The sequence below is a fragment of the Macadamia integrifolia genome, chromosome 8 (genome assembly GCF_013358625.1).
Source record: "Macadamia integrifolia cultivar HAES 741 chromosome 8, SCU_Mint_v3, whole genome shotgun sequence".
Lineage (NCBI taxonomy): Eukaryota > Viridiplantae > Streptophyta > Magnoliopsida > Proteales > Proteaceae > Macadamia > Macadamia integrifolia.
Window position 1 is genome coordinate 26,687,735 of NC_056564.1, and position 11,672 is coordinate 26,699,406.

General features: G+C 39.7%; 2 protein-coding genes and 1 long non-coding RNA gene across 3 annotated transcripts; 2 read left to right on the forward strand and 1 right to left on the reverse strand.

Annotated features, from left to right (window-relative positions):
- The first annotated feature begins 374 nt into the window (after positions 1–374).
- On the forward strand, positions 375–2,329 carry LOC122087371. Its single transcript, XR_006142739.1, has 2 exons — positions 375–527; positions 1,950–2,329. It is a non-coding gene; the product is annotated as an uncharacterized LOC122087371 (long non-coding RNA).
- Positions 2,330–4,999: 2,670 nt separating this feature from the next.
- Positions 5,000–6,059, forward strand: LOC122086847 (basic blue protein-like). Its single transcript, XM_042655788.1, has 2 exons — positions 5,000–5,189; positions 5,860–6,059. The coding sequence occupies exons 1-2, from the start codon at positions 5,000–5,002 to the stop codon at positions 6,057–6,059; spliced, it is 390 nt and encodes a 129-aa protein (XP_042511722.1).
- A 481-nt stretch (positions 6,060–6,540) lies between these two features.
- Positions 6,541–10,201, reverse strand: LOC122087370 (leucine-rich repeat receptor-like protein kinase TDR). The gene is made up of 2 exons (XM_042656468.1): positions 7,353–10,201; positions 6,541–7,151 (listed from the first exon to the last, which is right to left on the reverse strand). Exons 1-2 carry the CDS (start codon positions 9,985–9,987, stop codon positions 6,736–6,738), a joined length of 3,051 nt encoding a protein of 1,016 aa, XP_042512402.1. The 5' UTR covers positions 9,988–10,201; the 3' UTR covers positions 6,541–6,735.
- Positions 10,202–11,672: the final 1,471 nt, after the last annotated feature.

The window sequence follows — 11,672 nt, forward strand, 5'->3', positions numbered from 1 at the left end:
CGCAACGGTTGGTTGTTGGCTTGTGAAAACCAGTATCTGATCGCTGGGCTTAGTGGGGAGGAGTCAGATCCTCCGGTGAAGTGTGGCGACCACACCACATGAACGGTATAAGATGGGGTGATATACAAATTTATAGAGATTTACAAAAAATAAATAAAAATTTATAGGGATTAACTGAATCCTACCACACCACATGAACGGTGTGAGATCAGGTGATGTACAAATTTATAGGGATTTACCAAAAATAAATAAGAATCTCACTTTTTTTTATTTTTGGATAGAGAAATGTGTAACGTTCACTTTAATGCAAAAAAGAAAAAAAAAAAACTATAAAAGCTATAGTTTGTTAACTCATCTACTCGATCGAAGATGGGTTGAGCAATGAGGTCAGGAGGAGTAAGTCAAGCTAAAGCTCTAAGGATGGCTGTTTCTATTTCTGCAATGGGAGATGGTTCTTTGCACCACTTACGTGGTTGATAACTCCCAAGGTTGAGGTCTTTATCCGGAGCTTTCTGACTGGACCAAAGGTAAGACTTTCCACCCTGGGATAGCTTGTAGTTAATTCTCATACTTCCAATGCTTTCGGTTTAGTTGTAAGGAAAATTAATTAATTTAAAATTAAAATAAAAAATCCTAATTATTAAATTTTATTATATTTAACTAACAAATTTTTTTTTGGATTTAAGAAAGCAGATATTTTACCCTTTTTTCCATTAAAAAAAAAAGATGAAAATTATCATATTTAATAAGAGTTTAAGATATTTATGCCATCATAATTACAGAATATTACATATATTTTTAAAATTGGTTTCACTTCTTTTTCCTTCCTTTTTTACTTGCAACCAAACGGAAGATCAAGTGAGAGACTACATTTGTGGTTAATCTAGGTGATTATTCAAAGAAAATAATAGCTTGGAAAGCCTTTCTTTTATTTTAATTTGTATAATTCCATGTAAAATGATTTGAAAATAAAAATTTGGGAAAATTTTGTTCATATAATCATATTAGTGCATGCAAGCGGTGTGTATATCCCTCTCACACAGTCTCTCTTCCAACTATGGTTTCTAGAATCAGACCCGAATCGACAGTCATCAATCCCAATTCCAGACTCTCTGAATTTTGATCCAATTAGGCTCAAAATTGTATTTATCGATTTGATCCCTGATTTTGCTTTCAGATACACTGCCTCCAACTCACCACCAACTCATTCCCTCTCCTCGATCTCCCCATGCCCGTACTTGAATCGTTTCCTGAGTCTTGCCCCCCTGATGTGGCATGCGAATCCCCTACCCTAAAAAAAAGTGTTGTAAAATCTGATTTTCCATTGCCCTTACCTCCCATGAAAAAATAATAGGAGAAAAAAATGCTATCCAATCGTGTGCTCCAAACATAGGGTTGTCAAAATGACCACCCCGCCTCACTATAAGAAAAGAAGACAATTAAAGACCCCTTTAGAACTAAAGTTTGATAACCATATAAGGGTGATAAACTTCACATAAGGATTCTCACTATTAGGCCAACAATTTTTTGTCCAAATTAGCTAGGGATAAAATTTTCCTTTAGGGCATCACTTGAAAGTGCCTTTACTTAGCCATATTTTAGTTCATATTTACAGCAACAATAACAACAACAACTTAGTCTTTTTCTCGACTAAATGAATCGACTACATGACCCGCCAAAATATAAGATAAAAGAAAAAAAGAAAAAACAAAGGGAAGAGACAAAGAAAAAAAAAAAATAGAATAACATAACGCCTCTAAGAAATCTCACCTAAACGCGGTCTGCAATATGAATCTAGACCTAGACCTAGGGTAGCCCACCAAATAGTTCTATTTAATGTCATATTAGGATCTAAACCTAGACCCAACCTGTCACACCAGTTCATGTTTATTTTTTGGATTAATTCCACCCTTAGGCCAGTAACACTACAGTTGAAATTTTTTGGACAGTATTCAACTACGACAATCCAGACTATCGCGTGGCTGTAGTGGACGAGGCTGGGTACACTAAATGCCTAGCAGACCCATATGCGAAGATATATGATTCGGGGCATGATCAGATTCAAGTTGGGCCTGAAGACAACTTCTACATCGCTGCTGTCTCAGAAAACTGCAATAAGGGAATGAAACTTCTAGTTTATGGAGAGACATCATGAACATGAACATCTACTTCAAAACAACTACTTTTTACTTTAGAATAATTTCTAATAAAGGGTTAATTATGTGGTCATATACTCATGCCTGTAATATATTTACCCTTTGAAAAGGAATAAAAGTAAAGAAGGGAATGCAAATTTTAGTTTTGGTGATGTTCCCATCACCAAACTCCACATCCACTCCATATATATAAACAACTTTTACATCGTTGTTGTCCTAGAAAACTGCAAGAAGCGAATGCAAATTTTAGTTTATGGAGATACATCTTGAACATCTACTTAAAAAACTGCTTTTAGGTAGACTAATTTTTAATAAAAAGGTTAATTATTTGGTGGTGTACGATTCTGTATGACGCAAACCTGCACAACACAGATCAGAAACTGACCAAGAGGGAGCTCCACGAGGAGGCTCTAATGCCAAAATCAAGTCATGATTTCACCATTCTTATGTGAGGTATTTAGCTAATTGAGAGTCTTACCTATGAGTCTATCTAAGGGTCCCTTATATAGGCAGTCTGAGCCCTCCTCATTGGTCAAGTGTCTGTTCCACGTTGACATGGCTTGGCGTCTGATTGGAGAGCTTGCCTTTCTTCGTGGCTGAGCTGGCTCGGGGTGGTAACAACTAGCTCAACCAAGGTGAGGTTCCATAACGATCAATTCAACCACGGTAAAGTTTTGTAACGATTAACTCAACTATAGTGGGTCTGAGGGTTAAATAACCGTCTGACCCTGGTCAGCCACATTGGTTAAGGCCAGAAACGTTATGGGTATGGGGGTCCCACACGAGGTGTACCTCTCATGTGTGAATAGGTTGCATGGTCAAGAACCATTGGTGTTGGTCACTGAGGTCAGCTCGTACTCATACCACTGAAGTCAAGATGCGAATTTCCGACCATTCATTGGTTGGCAGATATATGGTATATCATGTGGTCATGGATGCCTGGAATACAAAAAAGAATTAAGAGTCACTGAGGTTTCAGCGATTTATGTGCAATTGTATGTGTTAATTGTGATTGATAAACAACAAAACCGTGTCGATTAACTCGATCCAGCAGATTTGCAACTTCGAATACAAATATATATATTTTTTTGATAGATAAGATGTATGTATTATTGAAGAAGAGGAAGAAATATATATAGGAGAAAAGGCAACCCCCACAGCGCTCTTTAGATACACCTCCAAACATGCTTAAACTCCTGAGAAACTGAACCTCCCATGGGCCTTTAATCTCTTCATTTAAAATGTCAATGGACAATATTGAGTCCAATCGAATTGAAACATCCAAGATGTTGCTGTATTTTAACATTCGGATACAAATATTAGAAACAACATTGAATTCAAGGGATTGAAAGAGTTTGAGAATGTGGAAAAACTAATGTTTTCAATCCAACAAATGAATGAACAAGAAGAACTCCACCAGCGAGCAGGCTACTAACTAATGGATCGAAAGCCCAAATCAATCCAGTTTTCATAAGCCACAGGCTGAAGTGCTGTATTTATTTTGAGTAAGGGGAGTCATCCATACGTATATGGTGGAATAAGCTGTTTGCAATCACAAACCTCTATCCAACCGTTCTAAAACTATTTGTATTGTCCTAGGATTTTCTTAAATGAACGGAATCACCTTGCTTGTAGGGCCTTTGCTTTTCCTCCCTTCCCCGAATATTTAGTGTTTTGTAATCAAAGAATCTATGGTAGATTTATAAGCATTCAATTTGTCGAAGAAAAATGTTGAAGGGATGAGTGGATGACATTATTGAAATGTTACTAGTAGATTTACAACTATATGTTTAAAGTCAGCTCAACTCAACTCAATTTAGATTTATCCCAATTAATGACTTTTGACACTTTGGATGAGACTCTTGGACAATGGAAAGATGGGCATTCCAATCAATTGTCAACTCACCCCCCTCTTCCACAATTAGGTGTCAAATCCAATAGTAGGTAAAACTGGCCGAAACCCTTGCTTTTGCCAGCATGATACTAAGCACGGACTGGCAACCAGGTGTTGTAAGCCTAAATGACCAAAGCATCGGTTGCTTCCACTTGTGACCTTCGACCAACAGACAAGGAACCCCCCCTCTTCTTCTCTTCATGTATGTGGGCTGTCTACTTCGTATCGAATAGACGAACAGAAACAAGCTGAAGAAGATGGCGAGAGAGAGAGTTGATACTCAACTCACTTCCCCTCTTCCAAGGATAGAAATTAGGTTAAAAAAATTTATTCCTAATTTTGCATTAAATATAATATTTTATAAGGTGACATTTTGTGACTTCATCGTATGTCTAGTGACATGTGACATGTGACATGAAATCTAATTTAATTTGTTGGGAAAGGGATAGTCATGCCACAATTGTAGCCGTAGGTATAGAGGTGTAAATCGATTGATTCCGATTGGACCTAACTGAAATATAAAAAGATATAAATAGTTAGTCCCAATCAAGTGTTCATTGGGTTACAACCAAGGAATGCCCGAATAATAATTAGTTTAAGCCCAGCATTTACCATGGAGCCTGTCCTTATTCTTTGGGTTTGGACACATTTCAACTACAATTAGGATATATTGGTTAGAGACACCGTGAGTGAACATGACATTATTAGGACATTAGGTATATCAGAGTTGTCCATGGTGTTCTCCAAGGATAAGTAGGAAGAACCACATTCTATTAAAAGAAGATGTTTAGCCAGCAATCCACTCCCCTTATTTGTTGATTTTGTGAGGACACACACTTTAATTAACTGTCTTGCCACCCAAAAATTACTCATTCTCTCTCTTCAGCCACCTATAATGAAAATGATAAATGGAGCTAAAAGTTGCAGAACTCTTTAGTCTCATTCAAAGATGGCCGGAATCATAGTTGCAGCCACCCTCTGCATTGCCGTGCTCTGCTTTCTCGTCCAATTCGGGGTCGTCCGATCTCACGGAAACATACCACAAATTTACCACGTTGGGGATGCCAAAGGTTGGGACCTGTATCCCCAAGTAATGGATTGGCCTCGCAACAAGCATTTCAAGGCAGGAGATACTTTAGGTAATTAATTAGTGGGTGAGCATATCGTGCAATGGTTAAGTTGCAGTATTCCAACATATTGGTCAAAGGGTAGAAATCAAGGATTTAGGGGATGGTGTCATTATCGGTATTGGTCTCTGTGGATACTGATTCAGATCGGTCTGGATCGGTATCGAATCTATTTACCCTTGATTTTTATAGAGTACTATTTTTTTCCTATTTTACCCCTGAAATGATCCGAATAACTGATCCAGATCGGTGATCGATCTCAGCCGATAACAATCCAATACGGTCGATCCTAGGCCGATACTTGAAACCATGGTAGAAACACAGAAACAACCTCTCGTAAGGCTGTGTACACTTGCCCCACCTAAACCTTGCAGTAACGGGCATGGTTTCAAGTATCCATCTTGTATTGGCTGTATCGTATCTATATCGGATGAGACTGATCCCCTGATCCGTATTGGTGTTTTGTATCATTTCATGGGTAAAATGGTAAAAAAAATAGTACTTTTTAGAAGAAAAAAAAAAACAGGGGTAAAATAGACAAATACCCACCGGTATCGGTAGATGCCAAAATCCTTGGTAACGGGAGTTGCTCTTTTTTTATATTATTGTTTGGTTTTCCTTCTTAATCTTTACACACATTAATGTTAATTGTGATTGAATTTGATTGTTTGATCTTGGGTAGTGTTCAAGTACAGTAATCCAGTGTACGGAGTGGCAAAGGTGGATGCACTAGAGTTTAAACGGTGCCAGAAGAACAGAGGTACCGAGGAATACAACTCTGGGAACGATCGATTTACTCTCCAGAAAGGCTTCAATTACTTCATATCCATCTTTCCCGATTATTGTGGATACGGAATGAGAATCCAAGTTTATGCACAGTGATTTCTCCTAAGAACAACTTTGTTGTTCCTCATTTATAAAAGGAACAATGCAAGTACTCATCTTCTGTAATTCTTTATTTCTTTTATTATAATAATTCTATTTTTTATATTTTATTTTATTTCTATTTCTATTTTACTGAAAATAAAGGCCAAGCTGCTCAACATGGATATCCTTCCATGACCCATGTATTAAGATCCCATCACATGAGGTTGATATATCCCAACACATTGGTTAGGAAAGGGATTTGAGCTGTTGGGTTCCTGTTAAGGGCTTCTGTAAAACTCATCCTGAAAATTATCAGTATCATGCTACTCACAGCTAATGCGAGAGTATTATTCTGCCTTCCGCATAGAAATCGAATAGATTCCTCCAAGATTTTAAAATTTGGCATCGATCCAATCCAATTTTTAGAACCATGGTTACCTCACCTTATAAAGTTGTATGAGGTTTGTATCACCATGATCCTACACAAGTGAGATCATAACTCAAAGTCACCTCACCTTACATGTCATTAAGAAAATTTTGAAACGAAATTCCATGATATTAAAGAAAGAAAAAAGAAGAAAAAGAGAAAAATTCCATGTCCTATACCAATCCCCACAATTTAGAAAAAAAAAAAGAAAAAAAAAAAAAAACAAAATAAAAAAAAAGCACGAAATCGAATTATATAATATTATTAACAGTCGGGCTTCTCAGCCAAACGAGCACCACCACAACCACCGGCACCACCGCCGTTGACGGCATTGTCGCCACAGCTGGGCAACTTCCTCTTGGGCTTGGCTTCGTGCAACATTGAAACAACGTCCCTCATGGAAGGCCGGTCGGCAGGATTCCGACTAGTGCACAGCAATGCAACTCTTAGTAAGAGCATCATCTCCTCCCTCACCGACGCACACGACGCGCCTGCATTCTTGTCAAGTATGTCAGCCACACAATCTTTACTCTTTATCTTAGATCTCACCCAATCCACAATGTTATTCCCATCTCCAAACTCCGCATCCACCGATCTCTTCCCACTCAATATCTCCATTAACACCACCCCGAAGCTGTATATATCACTTTTCTCGTCCACCTGCAACGTATACGCATACTCTGCAATAAAGTTAAAAAAAGAAGGTTAAACGTAAATCACGAGCACAATAGCAAAGAATCCACGAAGACGAACAGTAAAAAATTCACGGCGCCCAAAAGTCCAAACGGCCGAAAGGAAAGAAGAATCTGAATCTTCTGCAAACCTCTAATGCTAAAATGCGCCGTTTAATGGCGCAATATAGTACGGTTGTACGTACTTACCAGGCGCAATGTAGCCATAAGAACCGGCAATGACCGACATGGACTCGTCGATCTGGAACAACTTGGCGACACCGAAATCAGCGACTCTGGCTTCCATCTCAGCATCTAACAAGATATTACTAGGTTTCAAATCACGGTGCACGATAACAGGGTCACAGTCGTGGTGAAGGTAACAGATACCCTGGGCTACGCCCATTGCTATCTTGTACCGGGTGAGCCAATCCGCCACCAGATTCTCTCCCTTGTTCTTTCCATGCAACAAGTCGTCCAAGCTTCCATTAGGCATGTACTCGTACAACAGCAGCGTGTTCTCGTTGTTGCTGCAGTACCCTAACAATCTCACAATATTTCGGTGTCTCACATTCCCTAACACATCAACCTCTGCCAACACGCCACGTCGTCTCCGTACAGTCTCCTTATGCTTACTCCATAGCTTCTTAACCGCTATGATCTCGCCACCTGGCATTTCCGCCATGTATACAGTACCAGCGGACCCCATCCCGATGATCTTATCACTCATCGATAAGCATTCTAACACATCATCCGCCGTGAAATTCAATCTCTGGAACGCGGTCAACTTCCATGGTCCCGTCCGTTGATCATCACCGGATCGACGGTTATAATTCGCGCGGAAGCATCGACTACCTGCGATCAGGATAAAGAGGCCTACCCCAAACGCTGCAGCCACGATCCACACGATCGCTCCGGCGGTCTTCTTCGGTTGCCGCCGGGATTTTGAATCATCGGTGGTGATCTCAGACGCGCAAGGCTTCTCGACGATACCACCACAGAGACCTTCGTTGCCGGAATACGATGATGGGTGAAAGATTGTGCCGGAAGAGGGGATCGGTCCTGTAAGCTGGTTGTTGGAGACGTTGAAGCTCTCTAAAGTAGTACAGTTGCCGAAGTTGGACGGAATCGAACCAGTGAGGAAGTTGTGAGAGAGATCTACGTCTGTTATATAAGGCAGCGATGAGAGCTCCCAAGGAATGATTCCGGTGAGAGAGTTGTGTTTAAGACTCAAGTAGAGAAGCTTCCCACAATCGCCAATGTCCCATGGAATACTTCCATTAAGTTCATTACCCTCCATTTCAAGCTTATACAAGCTTCTGCAACCGATGAAATCGGGAATTTTTCCTTTAAGTTTGCAAAAACTAGCAGAGAAGATCTGTAAGTTGGGTCCACTCCATATGTTAGCAGGCAACGAGGTTCCCAGTGGGTTTCCAGAAATGTTTACGAGCTCCAACCTTGCAGAATCGCCGAGATCTCTAGGGATTTCACCGGTGAAATTGTTCATACTGAGATCCATGAAAGTCAGGTTAGGTAATAGACCGAAACCGGGAGGGATCGCGCCTGTGATTCTGTTATCTTGGATTCGAAGCCTCGATAAAGAAGTGCAATTTGTGAGTACTGGAGGGATTTCTGAATCGAACCTGTTGGAGAAGAGGATGAGTCGTGCTAGTTGGTTTCCGAGGCAGAGACTCGATGGAATCGGACCCCTCAGAGAGTTCGAAGACACGTCTAGCCTCTGTAACTTTGCATTGGACCCTAGCTTATGTGGGAGACTCCCACTCAGAGAATTGTTCCAAAGAAGCAACTCCTCAAGGTTGGGGAAGTCGCCGATTCCGTCGGGGATTTCACCAGTTAAGTTATTGTCCATTAAGCTCAAGATTGTCAGCTCCTTTAATGAAGAAAACCCTTCTGGAATCCTTCCTGATAGACGATTATCCGATAAATCAAGAACTTTCAGAGCTACCAAATTGGAAAAACTCACCGGAATTTCACCCGTAAACTTGTTCTTGAAGAGAAACAGAGACTCGAGAAGTGTTAAATTCCCGAGTTCGGATGGTAGATGACCAGATAGACTCGCATTCGCAATGTCGAGGTATGTGAGATTCAATAACAGAGCGAATTCCTTCGGAACCCCACCAGAGTACTCGTTGTAACCGATCTCCATGTGTTCGAGCTGTTTCAAGAAGCCCAACTCTGGTGGAATCGGTCCCTGTAGTAGATTTCCAGCTAAATGTAGAAACTTCAACTTCGGCAAACCACCATAGCTAGCTGGAATACTACCTTGGAAGAAGCTCCCACCGAGGTTGAGCTCTTCCAGAACCCGAAGCCCAACAATTTCTTGTGGCAACGAACCATTAAAACTGTTGCTGAAAGCGTTAAACACAGTTAAATACCTGAGCTTGGAGATCCCTGGAGGGAAAATGGTACTAAAGTTGTTGCGACTGATGTCGAGAGTCCTGAGGTTAGATAATTCAAAAATGGTGGTCGGGAAAGCTCCATCAAAGGCATTCCTGCTAAGGTTTAGGCTGTTCAACCCAGTTAAAAATCTGATTTCAGGTGGGATCAATCCGGAGAGGTTTCTGTGAGAGAGATCAAGAGAAGTAACTTGTGAGGTATTTTGGTCACAAACAACGCCAGACCAGGAACAGTAGACAGGGTTAGATAATCCAGTATTCGTAGAGATGGTGTCTGGATTCCAGTCATTGAGAGTGGAAAGAGGGTCTTTGAAAGAAGCTTTAAGGGATAGAAGAGAGACTAGTTGAAGAGGGAGAGTTGCAGAGAGGACCAAAGTGGCTTCAAAAGAGAAGAAGAAAAATACAGAGAAAGAAGAATTGGGTTTCATGGTTTTTGGGGTGTGGATGTGAGAATTGAATGTAGTTTACAGAGGTGGATTTAAGAGAGGGGGGATTTCGATGGAGAGATACACTTTTTGAGAGTGCTGGGTGCAGGGGGTGTTTCATGATGATTGCTTCAGCCTTCAGTGGGTTTGTGTTGTCTTTGGAGAGGGAAAATGAAAAGAGAAAAATATTGCCCTCTCTCTCTCTCTCTCTCTCTCTAATCTCTTCCCTGTAGATGTCTATTACTACTCATTTCCTACTTCCCCTTTCTCTATCTTTTCCTTTTCTTTGTTTGCTGATGTTCTCTTTTTAATCATTCCTTGATTCCTTTATATTTGGATTAGCAGAAAATGATAAAATTTGTGTATTTCACTGGATCCGAGAAAGGTATTTTCTTCAATCTTCTATCAATTTCCTCCCTGAAATTAATTTGGTTTTTCTTCTTATTCTCTCATTCCTGGTCACTTAATAGAAGTATAGAACAGATATGATCGTTAGCAGAACTGTTTCATGGACAAGGACTACCTAACCGAGTAGACGTTTCAGTGTCATTTTGATTCCTGGTTCAAGAGAAGGAACTGGGGATGGAATCGGTTCACCTCCTAAATCAGTTGAACCACAGGTTTTAAGAATCAAGAATCGGATAATCAGCTTATATTTGGAATCCCGGATCAGTATTGCCATGACCGATGCAATCGATTCTACTCTGTTTTTGACCGATTTTAGCTGATGCGGAACGATTTGACTTATTCGAATTGGATTCGGCACTGACTGATTTGATTTTCAATTTTTTTTTTTTTAACATTATGAAACTCTTAAGAATTGGAATGGATTTTTTGAGCTCTTTTTATTCAATAAATATAGAATCTTGTTACCAGAGATAAGTTTCATTGTTATTATTTAATTTTATTTAAAGTTATTTTATAAAAAAACTTGGCAACGAACCTTAGCCTCAAGGAAGAGTGTGGTTTTGAATTTGACTCTTATTACTACTTGGGTCACTCTCATGGGAGTGTTTAATCTTCACTCCTTAGAATGAAAGTCGAATGGTTATCATTCAATCCCTATATAATCCAGTCCATACGATTGTAGGATAAATAGGAATACCTGCAGTTAGCAAATAAAAAAGTTATTTTTTTCAACTAAAACAAGGGAGCAATGGTAAAATGAAGATCAAATATGGCAAAAGGGATTCAAAAAATAACACATGGAGTCGACAGAAATCAGGATTATAAGCTATTGATTCTAATTCGGATCAAGCAATTTAGAGATCTGATTCCTATTCCTCAAACCATGTGTTGATTTGTGAGATGGCACTTTCAAAATATATAATGCATAAGACTCATCAATTGGGTAACCCTAAATCTGACCATGGTTTTAGGGATTGGTATTGGGTTCACAAAATTTCCTGAATCGAATTGGTATTAGTGGAGGGTGATCTTGATTTGTCATCGATCCAATACCAATGGACCGATATCGAAAAGCATATTTAAAAAAAAAAAAATTGTAAAAGAAATTGAAGGTAAATCCAGTTTGGTGTCGACCGATATCAAACTACTAAAACCCAACAAGGGTGGTCAGGATCATGACTGAATAAAAAATTGATACGATTGAAATTGGCCGATTCCTATTCGTACAGGTCCTAATTACCTGCCCCTGAATCGGGCGGATTCCAAGCTATTGTCTTCAT

Coding starts and splice junctions, on each gene's coding strand:
- LOC122086847 (XM_042655788.1), top strand. CDS start 5,000: ATGGCCGGAATCATAGTTGCAGCCACCCTCTGCATTGCCGTGCTCTGC. Junction 5,190..5,859: donor CAAGGCAGGAGATACTTTAG/GTAATTAATTAG, acceptor GATCTTGGGTAG/TGTTCAAGTACAGTAATCCA.
- LOC122087370 (XM_042656468.1), bottom strand. CDS start 9,987: ATGAAACCCAATTCTTCTTTCTCTGTATTTTTCTTCTTCTCTTTTGAA. Junction 7,152..7,352: donor TTATGGCTACATTGCGCCTG/GTAAGTACGTAC, acceptor ACTTTATTGCAG/AGTATGCGTATACGTTGCAG.